The sequence below is a fragment of the Eucalyptus grandis genome, chromosome 7, assembly GCF_016545825.1.
Source record: "Eucalyptus grandis isolate ANBG69807.140 chromosome 7, ASM1654582v1, whole genome shotgun sequence".
Taxonomy (NCBI): domain Eukaryota; kingdom Viridiplantae; phylum Streptophyta; class Magnoliopsida; order Myrtales; family Myrtaceae; genus Eucalyptus; species Eucalyptus grandis.
In genome coordinates this window covers 9,484,180-9,511,874 of record NC_052618.1, presented here as the reverse complement: position 1 = coordinate 9,511,874, position 27,695 = coordinate 9,484,180, and the positions used below count along the sequence as shown (strand labels likewise).

Here is a 27,695-nt window from a genome sequence, read left to right as displayed (position 1 = left end):
CCCCACCAATCGCGTGCCTATGACTGTTATGGGCGTAAGCTCTAAAGAAAGGATTCGTACCTTTTGATCTAAGAAAGAATCCGAATAAGTATCTTGTGAATCTGAAGTAGTGGTTATTGACTCTTTTTTTCCATGAGGATATGAGAAGAATTTCTCCGTGGGACAGCGGCTTATAGATAGTCGCTCCAATAATGGGAACTCTAAAATATCATCTATCCCATCATCTCTTCCTTCTTCATCAACAATCACCGCATTCATATTCAGACAATCCTCCACTTCAATCTCTCTAATTTCCCTAAGACATTTAGCCACAGACACCGAAAAGAGAAATGATAGCCCTGTATTTTTGATAGAGAGCACCTTCAGATTCCGAAATATTGATGTTCCTTGTGATTGCAAATCTTGTTTCGAGGTGAGGTTGGCTAATTTGTCGGAAGAACTTTTGGGAAGCTCACTATGCCATATGCCTCGCCCAACAATGGCGAGGCCGAGCCCACAGCCACGGCGAGAGGATCCTAGCGAGTCGAGTATTAACTTCTCCAAGCTTGGTAAACTTATCTGCTCATAAGAGTTGTACATCAGATCATAGCTATGAAAATTTTTACAATTTGGCCTAATCTTATACCGATCTATCTAATGCGGTGGAGGATAGAATTTTCACCAACGGCCTTACTCTAACAAGTGTAGCTATAAATTATAAAAACATTTTAACTAATAAAACAAATATAAAAATATTCAAAAATATTAATACTTGCCCCACCAATCGCGTGCCTATGACTGTTATGGGCGTAAGCTCTAAAGAAAGGATTCGTACCTTTTGATCTAAGAAAGAATCCGAATAAGTATCTTGTGAATCTGAAGTAGTGGTTATTGACTCTTTTTTTCCATGAGGATATGAGAAGAATTTCTCCGTGGGACAACGGCTTATAGATAGTCGCTCCAATAATGGGAACTCTATAATATCATCTATCCCATCATCTCTTCCTTCTTCATCAACAATCACCGCATTCATATTCAGACAATCCTCCACTTCAATCTCTCTAATTTCCTTAAGACATTTAGCCACAGACACCGAAAGGAGAAATGATAGCCCTGTATTTTTGATAGAGAGCACCTTTAGATTCCGAAATATTGATGTTCCTTGTGATTGCAAATCTTGTTTCGGGGTGAGGTTGGCTAATTTTTCGGAAGAACTTTTGGGAAGCTCACTGTGCCATATGCCTCGCCCAACAATGGTGAGGCCGAGCCCACAGCCATGGCGAGAGGATCCTAGCGAGTCGAGTATTAACTTCTCCAAGTTTGGTAAACTTATCTGCTCATAAGAGTTGTACATCAGATCATAGCTATGAAATTTTTTACAATTTGGTCTAATCTTATACCAATCTGTCTAATGCGGTGGAGGATAGAATTTTCACCAATGGCCTTACTCTAACAAGTGTAGCTATAAATTATAAAATCATTTTAACTAATAAAACAAATAAAAAAATATTCAAAAAAATATTAATACTTGCCCCACTAATCGCGTGCCTATGACTGTTATGGGCGTAAGCTCTAAAGAAAGGATTCGTACCTTTTGATCTAAGAAAGAATCCGAATAAGTATCTTGTGAATCTGAAGTAGTGGTTATTGACTCTTTTTTTCCATGAGGGTATGAGAAGAATTTCTCCGTGGGACAGCGGCTTATAGATAGTCGCTCCAATAATGGGAACTCTAAAATATCATCTATCCCATCATCTCTTCCTTCTTCATCAACAATCACCGCATTCATATTCAGACAATCCTCCACTTCAATCTCTCTAATTTCCCTAAGACATTTAGCCACAGACACTGAAAAGAGAAATGATAGCCCTGTATTTTTGATAGAGAGCACCTTCAGATTCCGAAATATTGATGTTCCTTGTGATTGCAAATCTTGTTTCGGGGTGAGGTTGGCTAATTTGTCGGAAGAACTTTTGGGAAGCTCACTATGCCATATGCCTCGCCCAACAATGGCGAGGCCGAGCCCACAGCCACGGCGAGAGGATCCTAGCGAGTCGAGTATTAACTTCTCCAAGTTTGGTAAACTTATCTGCTCATAAGAGTTGTACATCAGATCATAGCTATGAAATTTTTTACAATTTGGTCTAATCTTATACTAATCTGTCTAATGCGGTGGAGGATAGAATTTTCACCAATGGCCTTACTCTAACAAGTGTAGCTATAAATTATAAAAACATTTTAACTAATATAACAAATAAAAAAATCTTCAAAAAATATTAATACTTGCCCCACCAATCGCGTGCTTATGACTGTTATGGGCGTAAGCTCTAAAGAAAGGATTCGTACCTTTTGATCAAAGAAAGAATCCGAATAAGTATCTTGTGAATTTGAAGTAGTGGTTATTGACTCTTTTTGTCCATGAGGATATGAGAAGAATTTCTCCGTGGGACAGTGGCTTATAGATAGTCGCTCCAATAATGGGAACTCTATAATATCATCTATCCCATCATCTCTTCCTTCTTCATCAACAATCACCGCCTTCATATTCGGACAATCCTCCACTTTAATGTCTCTAATTTCTCTAAGACATTTAGCCACAGACAGTGGAAAGAGAAATGAGAGTCCTGTATTGTTGATAAAGAGCTTTTTCAAGTTCTGAAGTATCGATATTCCTTGTAGTTGTACATTTTGTTTCCACATGTGCCGCAGGTTTGGTAACTTAGATAATTCCAATGTACTTAGCCGAGAGAGAATCTCCACTTCTTTGATGACTTTTAGCTCCTCTAGGTTGAAAACAACTTCTACATATGGAGTGCACGCAATTTTCATTGACTCCAAATTCGGGAACTTCAGTATCCAATCCTTTAGAATAATCGACGTGGATGTAGACTCCTTTATCTCTAGTGATTTCAGATTACTGTATTTTAATGAAGGTTCACTATAGAGTATCTTTTCTAGGCCAAGGAGTCCAAACATCACCAGGGATTCCAAGCAAGGCAATGAAACCTAATGAAGCACCACAAAGAAACTCATTAAAGGTGAGTTTCTTACAAGTAAAGCTATTTTCAGGAAATTGCTTTCAGACTTCTCATGGATACAAGAAAATGACTATATAGCAAAAAATGAATTTATGAATTTCTCTTTTGTGAAAAGGGATAATTTTCATGAGGATATCCTCACCACTATCATGTTGCAAATGCAGCACTATTGCACAACTCTCTCTGCAACACTATCGCACAACTCTCTCTCTCTCTCTCTCTCTCTCTCTCTCTCTCTCTCAACAGTCATCATATTTTTTTATCTTTTCTTTAGTCGATATTCAAAACTACAACTCTATTTTTTTCTCTTTTCTTTTCAAATCATTTACCGATCTTAAAAAAACAACTACCATAATTTTTCTTTTGTTTTTCTATTTTGAACTTCAAAATTGACAAAAAAAAAAAAATCATATCAAAGTTCAGTTTTTCATAAATTTTTTGTTAACTTATTGGTTTTCATTAAGAACAAGTAAATATGACTTATTCGAGCTTTGTTTCTATTAAGGATCCATAACAGTTTTTATCTTCACTTTGTAAATTTTTGCGCTTCGTTAATAAACATCATAAAACATCTTTTCAAATTGCGTTTTCAGTAGAACCAAATACGGGGAAACAATTTCTAGAAAAAAACGATTTACCAAGAAAACATTTTTCAACAGTAAGGAATTTTTACTGAAACAAATGGACATTGAATACATGAATGGGCTCGATGTCTCTTAAGAATGTCAAAAACTTAATTGATCAAAATTAAATATTCAAAAATCAATTGATCAGAGGACGGAATATGTAGATTTTTTGTCGTGCCTGAAAGAATGGAGAAGGAAATATCCCCTTAGTAGTTGAAGAAAGGGATGACGGAAGCAGAATGATGTTGACATGGTGAGGTTGGCATGACTTGTTAAAATCAATTACAACTTGCATGTAGGTGAAACATCAATTAGGTGGACTTTCTTTGTTACGTGGCTCTTGGTTCACCTTCCATTTATTTAATCTCACTTTCTTCATTTCGAGATTGTTGAATTTCGTTCACTCGTACCGATTATTTAATGAATAACGACAACAAATATTCATTGACTCCAAATTTGGCAGCTTGAGTATCCTATCTTTGGAATACTCAACGTGGATTTAGACTCTTCTATCCTTAGCGATTTCACAACGCTGTATTTTATTGAGGGTTCACTGTAGAGTATTTTTTTCTGGGGCAAGGAATCCAACCATTACTAGGGATTCCAAGTGAGGCAATGAAACCTAACAAAGCGCCACAATGAGACTCATTAAAGGTGAGTTTGTTACAAATCAAGCTATTTTCACAAGAAAATAAGTGAAACTCTCAGTCTAAAAAGCAAAAAAATAAAATAAAATCATTTCTCTTCTGTGAAAAGCAAAATCATTTTCATGATGATATCTTCACCACTATCATGCTGCTAGTGCCGCACAATTGCACGGTCATGTTGTCATGGCGACATTGGAAACTTGGCATGACATGTTGGAAGTTACAAAATTGCATGTTAGGTGGGACATGAATTCTGGGGACTTTCTTTGTTATGTGGCTTCTCGCTCGCCATCTTTATTGAATTTCTGGACGTCGCTTTCTTCATTTTCAAATTATTGAATTTTATTTATTCATTCAAGATTCATTTTTGCTTATATTCATTAAGCACATTACTATTTTTTCAACTCATTAAAAATGTTAAATAACTAATAAATAGTCACAGTAGAAACCCCAGTTATAGGTCCAATAATCTACCATTGATTATTTTTTTTAAAAATAATAAGTCGTGGAAAGCAGCTTCCCTCTAATTATAATTGGACCTGTGTTCTATTTGAGATGATTTTTCAATTGTAAATCAAAAGGTGAATAAAATTGTACGAATAATCAAGATGATTTTTCAATTGTAAATCAAAAGGCGAATAAAATTGTACGAATAATCAAAGTTAAAATGCAATATGTACTAACATTGAGTGAACACCAATATCATCTCATCCTAATAGGGCAAATTGATAGAGGGAAAAAGTGAAAAAAAAAAAAATTACCTGGATTGGAATATCCTTTGATGTGATTTCAGCTTTGGTACAAAAGCTTGTCATATTTGGTAAGTCAATCAATCCCAGACGACGTACAGTAGGCAACTCAACTTTGTTATTGGTATAAACTATATCTTCTCCGGCATCATGTGTGACAATGGATTGCAATGATTCACATTCCCACAATGAAATCTCTTCCAATTGTACAAGTCTTTGCATATCTGAAAGACGCCACAAGTATTTCAATCGTTTGCACCAAGTTACTCTCATAACTTTCAATTTGTTGAAGCACTCTGGCGCAATGGGTCCATGGCATATCTTCTCCAAATTAATAAGATTTTGAAGGTAAAAAGACTCTAACTTCCCAAAAGCAATGAGAGGAAGGCCATTGGATGGATCGGCATTGGATGAATAAGCAATGTACTTGATTAAGGGGCTTTTTGTAATGCTGAGATACTTCACTTCTTGGAATCCTTGGGTGCACAATTCGTGAGCGCTCTCTTTGAACTCACTCAACCCTCCTAAATATAAGCATTGAGTCTTCTGCAGATTTTTCTTAACCCATTTTCTTGAAAGAATACTATTGCACCCTTCCACCCCTTTCAGATCGAGCCTCATGGTTGTCAAACATTCATATTCCCTCTCCATCCGAAACCCCAAATATCCTATGTTGATCCAAAATTTGTGCAGGTTCTCAAATGGTAGGTCACCATCCTCTAAGAGTATGATGGGATCAGGAATTGATATTTCCAAAGATGCCAGCTTTGTCAGGCTCTTCAACTCAGCAAGCCCAACAACACACGATTCCGACGGTATTTCATGCTTGCCCATCCACCCATCAAAGCTATTCTTCATATGTAACTCTTCCAAGTTGATTAAGCCTTCTAGGGCTCCAGGCTCGATTATCTTAAGCCAGTAGCAGTGGTTCAGATTCAACGATCTTAGATTTGTTAGTTTCCCGATTTCTTTAGGCAGTCTAGAAATTATAGACCCATCGAAGCTAAGAATCTGCAGTGCTTTGAGCTTGCCAAGATTTGCCACATCCCTCACATAGCAATTTATGCTTAATGACCGGAGGTTCCCGAGGATTTCCATCGAGGAAGGTAAACTGGTGATACGCATAGAGCGAAGATAGGACTCGAAGCTCCTCCATGTATGTGAAATCAATTCTACTACAATCTCCCATATTGTTTTGTTCTGACAACATGAGTATCTTCACGTGGGGAAACTGACGCAGCATTAGTTCAACAAGTTTATCACTGCCAACATTAACCAGGCATGCCCAACATTTCTCAAGCTTTTCCTTTGGCCATGAGCCATAATTGTTGTTAATCATTAAGGAATCCTGACCACTATATGCACCTGAGATGACCACCTCGCTGTAAAGATCGTGTATGGTCACATGTTTCTTATCATCGCCTCCATCCTGCAACAAACAAATGGAATGGAGGCTATCCAGAATATTATTCAATCTATCCCTTGAATTTTGTATTGTCTCATTAATTTTTTCAAGCAAGCCCAACCCCATGCCTAATACCCATAGAAGTTCGACCTGAATGGTCCCGCCAATAAGACCGCAGAGCAAGAATAAGCACTTCGCGTCCTCACTCTTCAAATGGCCATAACTCAACTTCACTATCGTTTCTTGTATTTCTTTAGTTGACTCATCTATTTCTATCTGTGCGATTCTCCATGCGGACACAGGGCTTTCTTTCAAGGTTTTTGCAACGGAGATAATCAAAAGAGGCAAACCTGCAAGCTTCTTGACCACTCGAGCCGCTATTGCTTTCAAATCCTCATCGTCTTCGAGCCTGTTGCCGACCGTCTTTGCAAATAGCCCGAAAGCTTCGTCGTTGTTTAGGCCTCCAAGAAAAAATGTTTCATCGGCACACATCTTTTGCTTCAGCACATCTTCAAATCTTGATGCGAGCAACAATTTGCATTTCCCGCTAATGTCTCTTGAAGGAATTCCAACCGCTTTCAAATCAAGTTCCCCCCATAGGTCATCCAATATTATGAGAACCTTCTCACTTGGATCCCGCTGTAATCTCTCCAACAGACGATTTGCCCGACCGCGTTTGCTTCGCACGTCCTTCAGATCCAGTTTCAAGGCGTCAGCGATCTCATCTTGGATATTCTTCGAGACAGGAATCTGTGACACTTTTGCTTTGACGATCATGTGGAACGGCCCCTTCTCTTTCCTGAGTTTCTTCTCGACTTCCTCCAATAGCGTAGTCTTCCCCACGCCGCCAGGCCCGTAGACCCCAATCACTCTTAGCTTCTCATCATCCAGAGCTTTCATTATGCCCTGAAAGACGGAAGCTCGCGAGTCTGCGATAGTGTCGCCCCATCACCGGCTGAGGAATTCACATCGGGAGTGCCAGTGACACGCCCCGGCGGAGCACTCTCATAGTAGACGCTCTCGAATTTACCTTGTGGGATGAGTGCCTGGATGGCCTGGGCTGTCTTCCTCGCGTCCCTGCCGAGACAATAACGCTCCTTTGGGTTGGGAAGCCACCCGCAGAAGCAAGTTTTCTTGGCTCTTCCCTCGTTATCCAGCATGCCGTGCGCCTTGTTGGCAACAGTCTCTGCATCATTCTTCCATCTGTTAACTTCGCGTTTTATCTCCCTCATGTTGTTTTCAGCATCAACGACCGAGCGCTGCAGCCCAACCCTCGCGTCATCCAGCTTCTCAAGTTCTTCCTTCAGTTGGCCAACGTAGCTGTTGGAGAATATCAGTTAGCCGCATCGACGACCAATTGGAGCCGCCAGGTATTCCGCCACTTTGGAAGCCATAGACAGAACAATATCCGCCATTTTCCCGCTTTTTTATTTCTATCTTTCAGATTTTTTTTCCTTCCTCTTTGGAGAGAAATGAAAGTTAAGAATTTATATATGCTGAGGAAGGCTGAAGTGATGGAACCCGAAAACGAAGCGGCTGAAGAAGAGGAAAGGTTCAATAGGATGAATACAATGAACACGAGAGAGAGAGAGAGAGAGCTAGTGGCTGGAAGAAGACAGTGAAGGACGGTGAAAATTCGAGATAGGAAATGCGACAAATGTCTGAATGAGATGGGGTGAAACTCCCAAAATATATACGAAGGTGTTGGCCAAGAAAGGTCGTGAAGACCATCTCATTTTTCCTCGGCCAAGAAAAGAATAATCTGAAGAAGGATCCCCCATGCTGGAGGAAAAGAATCCTTTTTCATAGAAGACAAGTATCTGAACTGAAAGGTGAGGAAGAATCCTCAACATGAAGGTAATAAATGAAAGAATCCTCCCGTCTCATGATTTCTTCTCCCTGGAACCTTTAAATAAAGCGAAAAAGTATCTTCGAAACAGGAAAATATAGATATGAAAGAATCATCTTTCACGAAAGAAATCTCTGCCGCCTCTCTTTTTCTTTCAATCTCTCTTCACTTGTACTGCTCTTTTAATCTTCCATCGTGATTTCTACGACTTCGACACGCCAAATAGGCGAGATCGGATTTGGGGTCAATATGAAGCAGGTTCTATCCTACTGGATTGTCGCTTTTGTTTTTGTTTTTGTTTTTTTTTTTGGCCATTTCTCCCTTCGAGAAATAACTCTGGCCTTTGGTAAGTAAAAATTTGACGTGACGAACCATACAGTGTCTTATACTTTGTTCCCGACGACACGATATTCTTCTTCTAAAATTAGGATAAATGTATTTAAAACATCTACAAGAACTAACGGAAAACATACAGTACCCTGGCCGAGCACACAAGTGATGGTTCTCAGAGAAGGGACCAATGAAAGAACCTTGCAAGTAGATTTCTACAAGAGGTGCAACCGCGACAGTAGACGACATAACTCAAGATTGACTCATGTTGTCACCGGATGACAAAATAGTTGGCCAGGGACCAAAAAAACCGGAATTACTACAAGGCCACTAGGCCACTAATGAAAAATATTCGCACCTACTTATATCTCATTCAAACTCGTTAACTGAAAGAAATACCTGCCTCAGAGAGGAACTACCCCTAAGAATACATATGATTCATGAACAAGCATCAAAATATGTACGAATACTCCTGTAGATTGGGTTGGTAAACCTCAAGCCGAGTATGCGTGAGATCAACTGCCTCTTCAAGTGCACTCGGCCATGACGTTGTGATGTGTTGATTATGAATCAAAGTTAATCCTGATTGATTGAAATTCAACCCATAATTTAATTGCAAAGCAATTCAGGCCATATTAGGAAGTCCAAATTGGACTCTTGCCAATCGGAGTGTGGGTGATGCAACAAGGGACATTAATTTCTCACAAGAACTCTTTTCATTATTGATGATGAAATCAATGTTGTCATCAAATACGGGCTGATAATTTCTTTGCATATAACTATTTTATTGGTGAGTTTGGTCTTTTGAGCATGTTGAGTGTGCTTAATTCGTATAAAAGCTTGTGAGAGACATAGAGACTATTGAGAATCATCATCCGAGAGAGCTAAGAGTGTGAGAAAACTCATTTCTTGTGACTGATTCTTGTGAAACTCTATGATTGAGAAACACTTATGAGTGAGTGTAATTGAGCGGTCGTAATCCATTTTTCGCCGATTATCATGAAACCATCTTGTTAACTTTCCCCATAAAGTAGGTTTTACCATTGGACAAAGTAAATCCGCTGCGTTCAGGTTTTATTTATGCAATTTATTTTTACTTAAGTCATTTTCATTTGTTCTTGTTTGCGCATTAGTTATAAAACTAGTATCAAAGCCTAGGGTTATTTTGTCTGTATGCAATTATCGCTATGGCTTCTAGAAAATTTGAGTTAGAGATCTTCACCGGCAGGAATTAGTTTAATCTGTGGCTCATTAAGATGTCAGCGTGGTGGGAAACATGGGGTTTGGATTTAGCGTTGGAAGGAGATGATGAATTTGAAGAAGAAAATAATAATTAGAATAATTTGAGGAAGAATCCCTAGGCTGGAAGAAAAGAATCCTCTATCGTGGAAGCCAAGTATTTGAACTAAAAGATGAGAAAAAAATTCCTCAACCGTCTCATCATTTCTTCGCTTTGGAACCTTTAAACGAAGGGAAAAAAAATCCTCTGTCATGGAAGCCAAGTATCTAAACTGAAAGACGAAAAAAAAAATCCTTCAACCATCGTATCCTTTCTTCACTTTGGAACCTTTAAATAAAGGAAAATAAAAATATGAAAGAATCGTCTTGCACTAAAGAAAAATTATGAAACAATCATCTTGCACTAAAGAAATCTCTCAATCTCTCTCTCTCTCTTTCCCCCACCACCTTCCCTTTACGGCTCCTTGTTTAGTCTTCCACCACATTCTATGGGACTTCGACCCCATATCATTTCAAAAGGATCAATATTTGATCAACACATACCGGGTTCTATTCAACTGGAGTTTCCCAATTTTTTTGCCCATTTCTTTCATCAATCGAGAAATAACTCGCTGGCCTTTGATAAAGATTTAATGCAAATATATATATTGTCTTGTACTATGTTCATGATGACATGATATTCTTCTTTAAATAATAAGGTAAATATCCTTGAAACATCTACAAGACAACTGGAAAACGTGTGGTACGTCAGTCGTGCATGCAAGTGGTGGTTCACGGAGGAGAAGCACCTTGCTAGATGCAAAGAAACCAAAGAGGACGTTCCTACTTTCACTTTCCTTATAAGGAAAAATAAAGCAAAAATGGTCCTTAAAATTTGATTCAATATGCAATGTTACTTATGAACTTTTAATTTATTAAATATGGTATCTAAACTTTTGTAAATGTTTAATGTACTCCTGAACTCTGAGTTACTAATAAATGTTCAATCTAATTCCCTAACTATATCAAATTATTTAATGTCATCTTTTCGTTAATTCAAGTTAATGGAATACATGACTTCCATTCCATTAAATATGAATGGTAGACAATATATATATATATATATATATATATATATATATGGATTATCCACATAAAATATTTATCTCAAATTAGGAAAAGAAATTTGCACGTGGGATATTTGAAATTAGGAAAAGAAATTTGCACGTGGTACTCTATCACAATATATATATATATATATATATATATATATATATATATATATATATATATGGATTATCCACATAAAATATTTATCTCAAATTAGGAAAAGAAATTTGCACGTGGTACTCTATCAACAATATAATAACGTTGATTTGAAATTATCAACGTCCACTTCTCACGAAAAACAACGCAATTAATAATTTCAGCTACCAAATTATTCCGACTAATTAAGATAATTATAAAGGTATTCTAAATAGTATTAATATATGCTAATGCATAAATGCAATTAGGAGGCACTGGAGAATTGACCAAATTTTGTAACTTCCAAAAGTCATAATCTACCATCAACAATGGAAAATTTATCAGTACATTTGAGATCTTACTTTATATGGAGGACGATATTCCAACCTAAGCTACCTTAGTAGGAAGCTAGTATTTCATCATCAGGCTTGGAAATACTAACTATGTTTGAGCATCCGTCAACCCGTTCTAATTTCAAGAATATAATTTACCGTGATAATAGAGATTTACAGTACGGAATTAGAACTTTTCTATCCTCGAAAACATATAATCATATAAATTTACCGTGATCGCTAGTGTTTCTTTGAATAATATCTACTGACCATCGTTATAATTACTTTCCATGTAGGGAGGGAACTCATTTCTAGTTGAAATGCTAGTTATTAGTTAGCATGTGGGCATATTCGGATGTGTCCCGCTAAGCTAACAGCGCCGTTATTATGAGGGAATGACGGAGGATTTTCCACCGCTTGTTTTTCAACCTTGCTGTAGGCAACTGGAACTGATTGTGCACTCATTAGCAATTAAAATTCACCAATATTACTTCGACCCTTTTATGATTTAATGAAATACAAAAAAAAAAAAAACGTATAATTCCTCAGTGCGGATATAGATCCTCGGGGGAAAAGAAGCTAATCAAATATTAGTGCATAATTGAATTTGCATTTAAATAGGCGTTTGTTGAAACGGTTTTATAGTCATAGCTTAAATGACATATTGACAGGAAAATTAGTACGATAAAAATAGATTTTTATCCATCCCAATCTGACTAAAAAATTACCAAGCATGGATTGGAATGGGACTAACACACGTGCCTTCTTAGGGGATTACCGTAAGTCCCTCGCCTCAGTAATGTATGATTGGATTTGTAGATGTCATTCATTAGAATTACAAAGGTTCAAGGTTGACAAGGCTATAATCGCAATATGAATAATAGAAAAATAAATACATAGTGAAATACTTATCAAAGTAGCATATTTTCAATTGAAAAATTATTAAGGCTATGGTGTGTGAAGTAGGTCCTAACTCCGAAATTTTTAAACTTCGATAAAATTTCTAAAATTACAACAGGCAACAAACAATTAGGAGATAATGGCCCATCAGCCTCCCTTGGATCAGTGGCTTATGCTATTAACTTATTTGTTCTTTACAGAACTTTTATAGCACTTTATGCTTCATATTTGATGAAATGGCATGTCACATAATGGTCAAGCATATATAATTTGCTCCACCTTTCACTCGCCCTTAAGACCTACCTTAACACTTTTTCTTTCATATAGATTTCTAGAGAATTATGGCTCTTGAAATATAAAGAGAATGTTTAGCAAATTCCTGTCATTTCCAGCAATTAAAAAACCATTTGCATTACTGAAAATTACGTTAGAACTTTAGCTGAAGAATTTTTTTTTTTTTTCCTGTCCTTTTTAGGAAGCTTCAGCCTTCTCTCTAAATAGACCCGTGAAGTGGAAAAACCGGATCCGACCCCCAAAGAAAAAAAAAAGTGGAAAGACCGGCTAGTCAAGTTTGTGGGTTACTCGATTTAAATCGTGCGGTGGAAGACAACCCGTCATCCGTCATTTGATTGCAGATGACGGTGCTGTTATGCTTGCTTTTCTCTATTCAGTTATTTTTACACTACAAAATTTCCTGAATTAACTTGACTCCATAGAAATGCAGCAGGACCACCTATCAGGGGTTTCAGGCTATGATGACTGAAGATGAGTCAGAGCAATTCAGAGGCGAGTATCTTTACTCCATAGAAATGCATCTACTATCCGTCTCTGCCACAATTTTCAGTCATTTAATCCATTCCTCCTCCTCCAATTCCATAAACTCAAACTTTCCAATGTTTCTATGATTTGTGACCTTGCAACGCTCGTTGTATTGTTGAACTTACTAAATCATTCGGTGACAAGTATGAAAACGGAGTAATTAGTCATAGACCACCCCGAGTTCAGTATGGGAGGCTGGGCGGTAGAATGCGTGATTGCAATAGAAACTATGACCAACCTAGATATGATTGGCAAGGAGGTCAAGTGGCAAATAGACAAGGGAGCCCTCAATATGGTCATCTTCTCCTCAGCAAAGTTACGGTCCCGCGGGACAACATGCACCTCGATTTAAAAGAGGAAAATAATCTCCTGCCGTAAGTATCAGCTTTTGCTATCCAAAACTACCATTGCACCAAAACTTAAAATTGCCCGGTACAATCTCCTGAAGAAGCAACCACCGTGTTTACGCATCTTTAATGGCCACTTATGGTGTATCCACTCAATTCCTTCAAAATTTGATTCCTTTTTTCCCGTGTCGCTCCTCTGCAGTCATGCATGAGCTCATTGCATTCATTGACACTAATTGCTACTAGCTTAAGAGTTAAGCACTCATTAATCATAGCTAAGGAAAATACAACTTATTTAAAGTACAAATTATAAGCAACATAAAAAAAAAAAAAAAAAAAAGCTGCTTGAAACCTGAAGCATTTTTTTTTTATTTTCCAAATACTGGGAAACAATTACTGAGAAAAATCACAGAGTAATCCATGAATTCCACCGAATGGAGTACATTGCACGGACAAATACCTCTTCAAAAGAGCCATCTTTAATCTCATCTTAATCACTTTAAAAAGGCTCGGTTCATTAGCCATAACCTACTCCTCTTGTTTTCTTTTTTTCGAAATTTAAATAACACAATTCAATTTTTCCTTTCGGTGGACAAAAAGGGTAGGTTTTTTGAATTCCCGCGATCGGTCCCGCCGCCACGACCACGACCACGACCAGAGGCGTCATAGGGAGCTGCGAGCGAAATGAGCCCGCGGTCGTGGGGGAAACAGTGGGGCCCTGCATGATCCTCGGCCTGCGTTGGAAGCTACACGTGTCCACATCGGGAGGCCCCCACTCCTCTTCCCCCATCCCTCCATAGACGGAAGCTTTCGCGCGAAGATTCAGCATCGGGTCGACCCCCCGCCAAAAAAAAAAAAAAAAAAAAAAAAAAAAAAAAAAAAAAAAAAAAAAAAAAAAAAAAGATCAAAAAGATTCAAGCGTCGGGCCCAGGCGACTTAACGGAGGGAGTTGGGTTTGACCGAGTGGGTCCACCCCGTTTTCAGCTGAACTGGATTCCCCATAATACCCTCGCCGGCGACAGTCGACTCATGTCAGTCTCTCGCTGTTCAGCGACTTTTCTACCCCAGCCCCCCAGGCGCCAATTGCATCCATAATCAATAACATTCGATTTTTTTTTGGGAAAAATTACCAAAAAAAAAGGCATATATATTTATTGCGCTTATACTAATTTAACAATAAATATTTCAATAATGGAAAAATTGTCATCATGAGCAAATTTTAATTTTATTTTTCCCTAACTGTAGCCCAGCACCTCATCAAGCTTAGGGCCTCCATGCCCAGGTCTAGGTAGGACAAGGACGTCATGGCCCTTGCCGGCCTTGGGCTAGAATATATATATAAAAAAAAGGAAAAAAAAAAGATTTAAAAAAAGAAAAAATCTAAAAAATTATGTGCCTAAGAGATTTCCAACTAAATGGGTTAGAATTATTAAATTAATAAATTATCAAAAGATTTATGGTTAAATGTATACAACTAAAAAGTTCGAAACTGAATTAATACAAATATAATAAGTTTGTTATTATTTTTTTTTTTTTAGTAATTTGTCCTTGCATTTTCACTCACACATTATGCCTATCTTTTAAAGCTTTTTTTTTTCCGATAATTACGTTTATATTTAACTCGTGCTTCATTAGCATTAAATAGCGCTGGGGATTTTGTTTTGATCTAACGTTCAGAGATGCTTATCGATTGCTAATTGAATCGTTTTTACATGGGCATTGATTTATTAATTTTTGCGCACCCTAATCCTTCGCGACATAAAGTTATTGTGACCTATTTTTACAAATATATTTGACATATAGCGTTTGATACGTAAAGCGAATTGCTTTTTGACAAAGCTCTCATGGCTGTCGGACAAGGAGTCTTTAATGGCCACCGAATGGGGTCTTGCATGACAAGTTCGTAAAGAGAACATAGCATCGGAGAATAAGCGTGGATTACAAGAATTGGTTTAGGCACTTTAGAGCCCCAAAAGAGCATGAAATCAACAATATATCAAAACAAAATTATTCTTTGTAGCTAGATTTCAACAATAAATATGTTTTTTTTATCGCTCGTACACTTGGTATTAATCGGGAAATTCAATGTGGGCTAATCATTATTTACTTTGGTTGAGCAATCCTAAATTCCAAATTTATTACTTGATTCGATGGGTGAGATTGGATATTAAAACAAACATGATTGAAGTGAGATTCGGCTAAAAACTCGGGACCTTTCTTATTATAATACATAAGATGTGAGGTCTTCAAGCTTAAGATCGAGTGAGGCTATGAAGATGCTTCAAGGCAAAGAAGTAAACAAAATACACACACATATATATGTGTGTATGTATATAGATATATAAGAGGAGAATATATATAAGATGAAAAATGAAAGTCCGGGAGGGCAAAATTTTGTCTTTCAAAACCCCTGGCATAAGTGACTTCAGCACCACGTTACTTTTCCCGGTTTCCTTCTCTCTCAATTTCTTTACCTTTATATATCTCGAGTAAGGCGCTCTTTTTTCCAATTGTATCTTTCTTACCCTCCCTCGGTCTACACTCCGTCTCCGTCTCTCCACGTCTCGGTCTCCGCCTCGCACATTCGCTTCGCTCTTCAATTTTCGCACAGGAGGCAGGTGACCGGGCTCTCGCGGCGATCAGCCGGCCCCGTCGTTCCAGCGCGGCGGAGGAGGAGGAGGTGGTGGAGGTGACGCCAGAGGCAGAGGAAGAGGAAGAGGCAGAGGCAGAGGCTACGCTGCTGCTGTTGGCAGTCCTGGTTACCCGGCTCCGGCTCCCAGAGCGTCTACTACTGTTGCTGCGTCTCCCAGAGCATCTACCGCTGTCGTCGCTGCTTCTCCAGGGGCATCTACTTCTGCGGCGGCGGCTTCCCCGTCGGCTTTGGACGTTTCTCTGAGCAGCGAGGTCGAGCAGCGGCTTACACTGGAGTCTCCTTCGCCGCCGCCCCTTTCGTCGAAGGGGGTCAGATTTCCGCTGAGGCCTGGCTTCGGAACGGTCGGCAAGAAGTGTTTGGTCCGAGCGAACCATTTTCTAGTTCAAGTAGCAGACAAAGATTTTTACCACTACGACGTAATTCATCTCCTCCTCCATTTTATTTGGCGAATGACGTAAAAATTTTGCCGGTAAATTTTTGTGTTACTGTTTCGCGTGTGTGGGTTTTACTGAATGTTTGTCTTGTTCTCGAGTTCGCTCGCTAGCGTTTTGTTTCATTGTTTTGCTCTTGCCACGATATTTTTTCCTGTTCATCGTGTGTTCCTGTCTTACGTTTTTCCTCTTCGTGCTCTGTCCTGGCTTTGCGGTTGGGTATGGTTTGTGGTCTTTGTTAGCCATCTCCAGAAAGTTGAGAGGCCTTTTTGCTCGTCCTTCAAGCTCAAGTCCACCCCCACTATGTCGGATCATGAACCATTTCAACATCTCCCTTTGTTTTTGTTTTCTCCTCTCTCTGTTTTTATTCCTTTGTTTTCGTTTCCCTTGTTTTGTCGTGATTGTTTTTTGATTTTATGTGATATTGGGGATTTTTTGCCTTTACCCCCCCCCTCTCTCTCTCTCTCTTTGATAGTATATCTTATTTCTTCATGCATTCTAATGGAAGAAGTCCTATTGTCCTTCCCTTCGCCTCGTTAATATCTATGATCTTTTTGTTGTATAAAATGTTCCTGGTTAGCACTTTGGTTCCTAATGGCAATGTATTTTCCCCCCTCAGCTTTGCACTCTTTCAGTGTCTAATTTAGATAGGCTGGTGGTGTTTCATGCAGCTTACCGTCATTTTTTTTTTTTTGGTCTAAATGATGAAATAGTTCATTGGTTTATATATTAATTCATTTCTCTCAAGTCATATTTTTTAGCTTACTACTACTACTGCATCTTGACATTGTTTTGATTATGAGTCGTTGCTTGGCAGTTTCAATTTGTTGTGCCGTATTCAATTTTTATTGTAGTCGGACTGCCTTGAATTTTCTGACATCATTTTTGGCATCGGTAACATTTAGGTATCTATTGATCCTGTGGTTTCTAACAAGAAAACCAATAGGGAGATATTAGGCGTTCTTGTCAAACAGTATCGGGAGACTCATTTAGGTGGAAGGTGGCCGGCCTATGATGGTAGAAAGAGTCTCTACACAGCAGGGCCGCTGCCCTTCAACAACAAGGTGTTTTCAGTTAAATTGGTAGAAAATGACGAAGCTGCTCAAGCGAGAAGGTGAAACTTTTTTTTTATCGCTTTGGTACTAAATAAGCATTGCAATACTGTTTAGTGTTTAATTTGGAAGCATCATGCAGGAGAGAACGTGATTTCGAGGTGACGATATCGCTGGTCGCTAGGACTGATCTTTATGCTCTCCAGCAATTTCTTCAGGGTAGACAATTGGATTGCCCACAAGAGATCATACAACTACTTGATGTGGTCCTTACTCCTTAGAGCCTCTCCATCTGAGAAGTAATTTTGCATGTAGTTCATATACATCATCTTCTTTAGTATAACTTGTGCACACTGTGTCCTTTTGCTTCCTCTATTAATCCACATGTTTACTTGCTAAATTCATCATAATAGGTATACAGTTGTCGGTCGATCATTTTTCTCAACTGATTTAGGGTTTAAAGGTGCACTTGGTGACGGTTTAGAATACTGGAGAGGATATTACCAGTCTCTAAGACCTACACAATTTGGGCTCTCACTCAATATAGGTACTTCGCTTGAGCATAATTATCTTTGCTAGTGTACATCAACCAATCTTGCATGTTAGTCTGAATAGTACTGATTCACTCTATGTTATTTTCTTGAGCTTTAGACGTGTCGGCTAGAGCTTTCTATGAGCCAATTCTTGTTACTGAGTTTGTTGAGAAACACTTCCACCGAGATATGTGGAGCCCGTTGTCTCAGCAGGACTAGATAGCTTTCTTTGTCATTGCCATTGAGGTTTGGTTCTCAATGTAGGGATGGGGTTAGTGAAGGTCAATTCTCTCGAGTTCTTCTCTATGAAATGGATGCGATTCGCCAGGTACTTTAGTGGAAAATAAGTCCATAGAAAATGCGCTCATCATCTTTCTATTAAATAGATCTTAGAATCATTTTACCAGCTATAACTTGAGTCGGTGTTACCATAGGCTTGTGCCTCACTTGAAGAGGGTTATTTGCCACCGGTAACCTTCATTGTGGTGCAAAAGAGGCACCACACGCGCCTCTTTCCTGGAGATTATGGAGATTATGACAGACGTGATACAATGGACAGGAGTGGCAATATACTACCTGGTATGATACCTCTACAATTTTCTTATTAATTTACTGAACTGAGTCGGTTTTCCAAGTACTTAAATTTTAGTATATTTTATTAGGTACCGTTGTTGATACTCGCATCTGCCATCCCACTGCATTTGATTTTTACCTCAATAGCCATGCTGGGATTTAGGTGACACCCATCTCCTTTATGTTAGGCGAAACGAACTGACCTTATCATGGAACTCTCTTTTTGTAATGTAAATACTATGTCTAGTAACATGTGTTCATATGATGTAGGGTACTAGTACGCCATCAAACTACCATGTATTACTCGATGAGAACAACTTCACTGCTGATGCTCTCCAAACCCTCACAAACAATTTGTGTTACACATAAGTATTCTACTACCTTTTACTTGATTTCACTCATTGCCTAGAGAGAAGTTTGTAGCAGATCAAATCTTATTGTTATATGTGAACTCTGTAGATATGCTTGATGCACGCGCTCCGTCTCAATAGGTTAGGCCAAGATATGTTATTTTTCACTGTTGATTTTTTTTTTCCTTTAAAACTCCAGTTGAATTTTTTACTCTTCACTGATATTTTGTGCATCCTGTAGTACCTCCTGCTTATTATGCCCATTTAGCGGCCTTTCGAGCGAGGTATTATATTGAGGGGGACGGTTCGGATACTGGGTCGTCGGGAGGAGGAAGGGGCACCACGGAGGGGACTGCTATTGAGAGCCGGGCACTTCCTTCAATCAAAGACAACGTCAAAGATGTGATGTTTTATTGCTGATGCGTTGGGCACTGAGGGGACTTTACTATTTTATTGGAAATATACTCGGCACTTGCACACTTCACGTGACATACATTTTGGGTTTTTGGTTCATGTGAAAACACTAGACTCAGTTATGAGCTGGTGGAACATCTAGGCAATTGTCTGGTTTTGTGTATGGCACCTCTTGATGTTTAGTCATCCTTCATTGGTGCTAATGTTGATACTGAAAGTGGCTCACACGTGTCCGATGATATACTTTGATTGTGCAGAAGAAAGCTGCATGTGCAATAAAGTTTACATTTGCAGTTAGTGATGTTCCTAAATGAAAATCAAAATATGAATCGTTCTTTTTGGCTTCGTGGTATGTGGAGCTGATGACAAATTTCGTTCTTTGGATATGCTTTCTAGCATTCTCACTTTATGATCGAAAGATTTGCCATTAATTTGCATTTCAAGTTAGTTGTCATTAGCATTATGGGGGCTGAGGGTGGTGAGGGAAGATGTTAAAACTCTATTAAGCTGTCCCTCTAATTAGGGAATATAATAGATATCGTCGATTAATCTTATTAACATGTGATGAAAAGATGGAATCACTCGTTCAATTTGTGAAAACTCTACTAGTAAGTAGGAAAATGATGGACAGCCTCATCCTAATTAGATTCTTCCTTAGTCTTATTTTGCAACAAAGAGAAAGCAACTTACAGTTTTAGTTAGTCCATCCAAGCTGCAGACCAGCCAGGTCAGATAGGATGATTTTGTTTTTTCGAACAAGACTTATAAAAAAAAAAAGAAAAAGCAATGATCTTGATTGATTCAGAGGCAGAGAGTCCAAGTACGCACATCCATATCAATCCATATCCATTATGTCGTAAGCATGATGTGAAGCATGTGAGAGTGTCTTTTCTTGAGGTCCCCAAGAAACAAAGAATGAGAACTAGCTTTGGTCCTGAAATATAAAGACTCCTCCATAGTGTCTCCCAATTCTCGCGATTCACTAAGCCTAAACAAATATTAAACTAAAAGGGTCATGCTTCATAATTTTTTTTTTCCTGGGCTATATTTATATTAAATATCAAATGAGTTCATCCATTTGATTGGATCACCTTTAATTCATGCAAGGAGAAATCACAAAACAAAAAGCAATAAAAAGTTAAAATTCCACTGATACAAGAGGGTTCAAGCCAGAAAGAGAGGGGGATAGGGATAAGACATATACAAGAGGGCCTCACCTCCTACTACTGTTCTAGGATAGCCCTGAGCCTTTGAAAAGCCCGTACACCAGACCGTAGAACCATCTTGTGAGAACAATATTCATGACCAATCTGTCAAAGTGCATACTAAGACAGCCACCTAACTGCCCATGTCGCCGAGCAAAATTAAGTAAGCTCCCATGACTTTGTCAGATGCAGCCTCGCGGGAAGAAAATAGAGAAGCAAATGTACAGACATGAAATTTGAGTTACCAGCATCCAACAGTTCCTTTCAAAGAAATCTACTATGATATCAATTCTCAACTAGACAAAAGAATCTTATAGTGTAGCAGCAGCAAGCCAAGAACAAGAAATCTATTGACGCAACAACAATCCAGAATTACAGTCCTCAACATAAAGCCACATAATCTGAGTAATTGCAAATGACAATCCAGTTATTGGCCAAATGCCAGCAAACTTAATTTGCAGTTTTTCAGCAACTGAAAATAAATCATGAATGTTGTGAGGAGTCTAAATAGATAGAACCACGACTTCAGATCATTTTTATCCACTTACAATAGAATTTTGCTGCACAAGATACTCCTGAGGGCTTAAGATCATCGAGGCCCCGCCTTCAAAATTAAAACTAACTTGAGGGAATATGTCGACGACACTGCACACTTCATAAAAATGAATGGAACTCATTTAGGTCGAAAAACAGGGATTTCCCCGTCAATAAGCATGCGCGCAGTTTCTGCATGAAACAAACTGGTATAGTAATGGTGATTGGCCTGCATCCTTTGTCCTTCTTCTTCAGAACTTTTGTTAACTCTTGGGTAGACAATTAACCTTCTAGCGGCTTACCAAAAGTACCATGGCTTTTTTAGAAATTTGTTTCCAATTTTCAAATATCTTTGTAAAAAGCTTCATACTTTCTCTGATCGGACATATCTGGTCACCAATAAATTTATGGTTTAGACTTTACTTATATGGTGTGATGACTGTCATAACATCAACTTAGCTTAGACTAACTTAAGTTAAACAATGCTGTGCCCCTCATTTAATCAAAAACATGTTGCTCGAGCTAGGGCTTCATGAAATCAGATTGACGAGAGAAGAGGAAGGCGGGGAGGGTTATTAGGGTACTTGATCTCCATCTGGGGTTTAGGTTCTTGAACTGAAATAGAGCAATGCAACCGCTTTATTTGGCATCGTTCACTTGCTTCATTAGTTGAAGAAATCACTCATTTTCTTTTTTCTCATCTTAATTTTAATTTTGATAATTAAGTTCAATTCATTTTATAGTGTGGAGGTCGCCCAAATATAAACCACCTTTCTCAAAATATAATGCAACGTGTTTTGGTATACAACTAAATAATTTTACTAGTAAAGAATGAGCATTCTCTCGTAAATTTGCTCAGCTTGCAGCTTATAATAATTTTATCGATAATTCCCTATAAGTCTATTGGAACTAGCTCTGTATAAATAGTTTGAAAAAAATATTAAAAGATTATTAAAAATTATCCATGTTAATGCCGTCCATGCCACCTGAGACGGCTGACATTTATGTCAGTGCTTTCTAGTCAAAAGTGATTGGATAGAGTCAATTGATAAAATGTGAAAACATTTATGATTCAATTGGTATAATTAAAATGTTTATGATTGAATTGGTAAAAGTATAATAGATTTTGCACTTTTTGAATAACTTTCCCAAGTTTGAATGGCACAAAAAGAAAACCATTTAAGAGATGAATATGGACAATGAAAACAACTGAGAGGGATGATAGTGCACTTATATGTCACTGCTTTGAAAAGGGAAAAATAATCGTTTCACTTGTTTTCTATTTTTTCTTTGGGTCTATATCATTTCACATAGTAAATAGTGTGAGCATAGTTCAAGAGTAGAACTTGGTACCGAGTACCGATATGGTGGGAACTGGATCGTGTCTAGATTCCAAAATATGTGGGGTAAGTTCTATGTTCCAAAAATTGGAAAACCAGTTTCGACGGATAGGTTTCAGGTTTGAGGTGGAATCTATACAAAATCTCGAACTTCTTACCTTTAATAAATAGCTCAAGAGTCAAGACCATAAGAAAAAAGTGGGGTTGCAAACGAACATGTCCCCATCATGTACACACAATCATTTAAAACCAAAACCTAGGATAGGACAAAGAAAACCGACGACCATAGACATATTGTCGCTCACCAACTTATGAAATCTAGGACAAAGAAAACCCAACACCACATACCGTTGATCTCCGATGTGTTGTGTTGGAGAAAACTTCCTTATCTGTTTTGAAGTTGACAAAATGTTTCCTTTCATCAAAGTCTGAAGACCACCAGACTCAAGATTTAAAGTCTACCCTCATTGACAGTTTCTAGACCGACGATGAAGTCTTATCCAAATGCGAGTATATCCTTAAGGATTTGATTCGATTGGTTGAAGATTATCTCACGGCTAGAGATAGCATCGTGAAGATCTATTATTCACATTACAAATAATTTGAGTAATATAGATTCGTTGATTGGCGAAGTATACTTGGAAGGTTCTACTTATGGAAACCTAGATCCTAATTGTATGGGTGAGTAGGATTGGTGGGCTATCTTCATTTTCCTTAAGTGACTTGAGATCTTTCTAATTGATTCTGTCCAATGGGTACATTGAATAACTCCTTTGGAAGGTGTCAACGGTTATGAAGGCATTGAGAAGTATATAAGGAATACGCTCTAGTTATTCAAGTGAGTGCGAAATAGAAGAATTCCAAAGTTTGAAGCTCCGTATTCTTTGCTAGTTCATTTGTTGAGCGTAAACTTACATTCAAAAGAGTGTCTAGATACTTGTGAGACATTGAGGAAGTGTAGCAGAGTCTCTACACTATGGAATCAAGGACGTGCGACTGTAACATCTCTTTTGATTCTTAAGTGAAATCCAGCCGGTGGGTTGTCAGTGCGGGAGAGTGGACGTAGGCTTGGTTTAAGCCGAATCACTATAAACTTCGTGTTCTAATTATCTTTCTCTTATCTCTTTACTTAATTCGCAGTCTTATATATTATTGCAAGTCTTCTATATCTTAAGTCTTCAGTTTTCATTAAAATTGAATTAAGTTGCTATTGAATTAAGTTGCTAAGTCTTGTAAATTTTGTTTTTATACCTAGTCACCCCCTCTAGGTGTTCATACTAGCACTATCAATTGGTATCAGAGCCTGTGTACTCATTTAATGAAGTGTTTTTACTTAAGAGTTAAAGATTCATGGCTAGTATGTTGGCTCCAGGTTTGGTTGAAGGACAAAGCAACACAAGGCCGCCTTATTTAGATGGAAAATAATACAACGTATGGAAAAACAGGATGAAAGCATTCATAAGATCGAAAGATCCTCTGGAATAGGATGTAGTAGACAAAGGAATCATTTCTAGAGCTATGATAGTCTCAGAAAGAGGAAAAAAAGTTGCAGAGGCTAGCGACATGACTCAAGAAGAGATAACCAAGAGACAAACTCTTGATGCAAAAGCAATTTATTCCCTATATTTTGCATTATCTCCTACTGAATATAACATAATATCTTTTTGTGAAACAGCTAAAGAAGTCTACGATAGATTGCACATCACCTATGAAGGAACATATCGAGTGAAAAAAACTAGAATCAATATTCTACTCAGTCAATATGAAGCCTTCAAGATGAAGTCAGGAGAATCTATTACTGACATGTTTAGTCGTTTTACAGAGGTTGTAAATGGTCTTGAGTATCAGGGTCAACCAATCTCAGAACCCATGAAGGCTAACAAATTGCTATGTGGGCTTTCCAAATAATGAAATCACGTAAAGATTTCAATAAGGGAAACACAAAGGATCAAACCACTCTCCGTTGACGAATTGGTTAGAACACTTCAGTCCTAAGAAGTGGAGCAAATCAATGAAGAAGAAGATCTCAAAGGTAAGAAGTCCATTACCTTAAAATCTAATGAAGATTCTGATGTTACAGACTCTAAAGACGACATGGACGATAAAGAACTCGCTCTCATGATAAGAAAGTTCTGGAAACTGAACAAAAAAGGAAGAATATTCAATTGGAAGAAACAAAACTCGCAAAGATTTAAAAAAAAAAATCAGCTGAGGATGATGAATCCAATAAAGATGTGACTTGATTTGAATGCAAGAAAAATGGACACATCAGACCCAATTGTCCATTGCTGAAGAAAAAGAAAGGAAAAGCTGTAAAATACAGAAAGGCACTCAAAGTATAAACTTAGAGTGATATAGAATACGAATAGAGTGATGATGATTATGCTAATATTTGTTTGATGGAAAATCCAGATTCAGACTCTGAAATTGATACAAACTAAGATTCATAACATCAACTTAACTTAGACTAACTTAAGTTAAACAATGTTGTGCCCCTCATTTAATCAAAAACATGTTGCTCGAGCTAGGGCTTCATGAAATCAGATTGACGAAAGAAGAGGAAGGCGGGGAGGGTATTAGGGTACTTGATCTCCATCCGGGGTTTAGGTTCTTGAACTGAAACAGAGCAATGCAACCGCTTTATTAGGCATCGTTCACTTGCTTCATTAGTTGAAGAAATCATTCATTTCCTTTTTTCTCATCTTAATTCTAATTTTGATAATTAAGTTCAATTCATTTTATATTGTGGAGGTCGCCCAAATATAAACCACATTTCTCAAAATATAATGCAACGTGTTTTGGTATACAACTAAATAATTTTACTAGTAAAGAATGAGCATTCTCTCGTAAATTTGCTCAGCTTGCAGCTTATAATAATTTTATCGATAATTCCCTATAAGTCTATTGGAACTAGCTCTGTGTAAATAGTTTGAAAAAAATATTAAAAGATTATTAAAATTATCCATGTTAATGCCGTCCATGCCACCCGAGATGGCTGACATTTATGTTAGTGCTTTGGTCAAAATTGATTGGATAAAGTCAATTGATAAAATGTGAAAACATTTATGATTCAATTGGTATAATTAAAATATTTATGATTGAATTGGTAAAAGTACAATAGATTTTGCACTTCTTGAATAACTTTCCCAAGTTTGAATGGCACAAAAAGAAAACCATTTAAGAGATGAATATGGACAATGAAAACAACTGAGAGGGACGATAGTGCACTTATATGTCACTGCTTTGAAAAGGGAAAAATAATCGTTTCACTTGTTTTCTATTTTTTCTTTGGGTCTATATCATTTCACATAGTAAATAGTGTGAGCATAGTTCAAGAGTAGAACTTGGTACCGAGTAACCGAATTGGTGGGAACTTGATCGTGTCTAGATTCCAAAATATGCAGGGTAAGTTCTATGTTCCAAAAATTGGAAAACCAGTGTCGACGAATAGGTTTCAGGTTTGAGGTGGAATCTATACAAAATCTAGAACTTCTTACCTTTAATAAATAGCTCGAGAGTCAAGACCATAAGAAAAAAATGGGGTTGCAAACGAACATGTCCCCATCATGTACGTACAATCATTTAAAACCAAAACCTAGGATATGACAAAGAAAACAGAGGACCATAGACATACTGTCGCTCACCAACTTGTGGAACCTAGGACAAAGAAAACCTAGCACCACATACCATTGATCTTTGATGTGTGGAAGTCCCTAACCTCATTTGGACCTTTTTAGGTCTATCATCCATGGATCTAGGCTTAGAACCAAAGAAGACAGAGTCTGTTTCCTACAAGTATGCCTTCTCGATAGGCAAACCTCTCGTTCAAACCTTTCAGGGACTGCCTTTTAATAGAGAATTATTTAGACTTTTAGTTCAGAGCCCAGAGACATTTAGAGATGCCAAGATGTTAACAATTCTAACTATCCAAGCTGCATTTGTTAGAGGATCCTACCAAGTTTAGAAAGACATTGAGAATTATTTCATAAACACTTACTTTACTTCAAGGGACTCTGCTTAGCACATTACATCCTCTTTGCCTTTTATAGGCATTAATATGTCACAAGCAAACAAAAACCAGACTCATGGGTTCGAAAACAGACAAGGACTTTGGAAAATCCGGTCGGGAATTATTCTCGGCGATATGAACAGTGACGATGAATAGTGACTTCCCTAGCTTATTGCTACAGTGACTTGCTACAGTGATTTACTATAGTCAGCGATCTCTTCCATTATGGGCATTGTAGTTATAGTCTAAGTCATCGGAATTATGTATTTTTGCTGTTGAAGATGCTTCTTCATGAGTCTTGGAGGATCCTGGATTGTCGGCAGGTAGGTTTGGCTAAGGCTAATGATGGTTGAGCATAATAAGATGTGTCCATCTCTAGGGATAATGACAGAAGTCTTTGATTATAGGAGTCTTGAGAGAGGGCTCTCCATCGAGTATAGGGGTCTTGTGATGATTGTGCAGGATCATCCGTGTTTGTTATTTCTTGCTCATGTGATGGGGTTGTCTTTGCATGTCTGAATTTTTCGAGTGCTTTTTTGACTTTTGGTGCAAGGCTATAATGATTCCATACAGTGGATACATCGTAATTCCATGTCTTTAGGGATGATCTTGTTCTCTTGGCACAAAACTTTTTGAAGCTCTCACTTGCTCAAAATTTTATTTTGTTAATATTTCATATTCTTTGTGTGTCTATATATGAGTTGTGGTCAATGGATTGTAGCAACAAGTGATGGCAATTAAAGGTGATTATTCATTATAATCGTTCAATTAATAATATAGATGGAACTAGGAACCAACTCTGGAACTTATGACAAGATGGGTTCTAGGTTCCTAGATGCCAGGTTTTGGGGTGTGTAGTGTAAGTAAAACATGAAGGACTTGTTCCAACGGTAGGTTCTAGATTTGAGATGAAATTTAAAACTGCTTACCCATAGTACACAGCTCAAGAGTTAGGCCCATAGGAAAAATGTGGGGCTGTAAATTCATTTGTCCTCATCACGTATGTACAATCATTTAAAACCAAAACCTGGGCCAAGAAAACTCAAGACCACATACCGTAGAATCGTTTAAAACCAAAACCTAGGCAAAGAAAACTCAGGACCACATACCGTCGCTC

General features: G+C 37.9%; 3 protein-coding genes and 1 long non-coding RNA gene across 4 annotated transcripts; 2 read left to right on the top strand and 2 right to left on the bottom strand.

Moving 5' to 3' along the window:
* Nucleotides 1-669: 669 nt before the first annotated feature.
* LOC120295819 lies at nucleotides 670-6,139 on the bottom strand. The gene is made up of 6 exons (XM_039317402.1): nucleotides 5,052-6,139; nucleotides 2,326-2,985; nucleotides 1,571-2,068; nucleotides 1,210-1,312; nucleotides 815-1,092; nucleotides 670-687 (listed from the first exon to the last, which is right to left on the bottom strand). The coding sequence occupies exons 1-6, from the start codon at nucleotides 6,135-6,137 to the stop codon at nucleotides 670-672; spliced, it is 2,643 nt and encodes an 880-aa protein (XP_039173336.1). The 5' UTR covers nucleotides 6,138-6,139.
* Nucleotides 6,140-6,205: 66 nt separating this feature from the next.
* LOC104454992 (probable disease resistance protein At5g43730) lies at nucleotides 6,206-8,074 on the bottom strand. Its single transcript, XM_018877412.2, has 2 exons — nucleotides 6,795-8,074; nucleotides 6,206-6,468 (listed from the first exon to the last, which is right to left on the bottom strand). Exons 1-2 carry the CDS (start codon nucleotides 7,342-7,344, stop codon nucleotides 6,455-6,457), a joined length of 564 nt encoding a protein of 187 aa, XP_018732957.2. The 5' UTR covers nucleotides 7,345-8,074; the 3' UTR covers nucleotides 6,206-6,454.
* Nucleotides 8,075-16,106: 8,032 nt separating this feature from the next.
* Nucleotides 16,107-17,901, top strand: LOC120295818 (protein argonaute 1-like; the record flags this gene model as incomplete). The annotated part of the gene is made up of 3 exons (XM_039317400.1): nucleotides 16,107-16,553; nucleotides 17,474-17,682; nucleotides 17,763-17,901. Coding segments are annotated over 3 exons (795 nt in total), but the record flags the coding sequence as incomplete, so codon positions are not given.
* A 26-nt stretch (nucleotides 17,902-17,927) lies between these two features.
* On the top strand, nucleotides 17,928-18,686 carry LOC120296377. The gene is made up of 3 exons (XR_005553321.1): nucleotides 17,928-18,167; nucleotides 18,272-18,481; nucleotides 18,588-18,686. It is a non-coding gene; the product is annotated as an uncharacterized LOC120296377 (long non-coding RNA).
* Nucleotides 18,687-27,695: the final 9,009 nt, after the last annotated feature.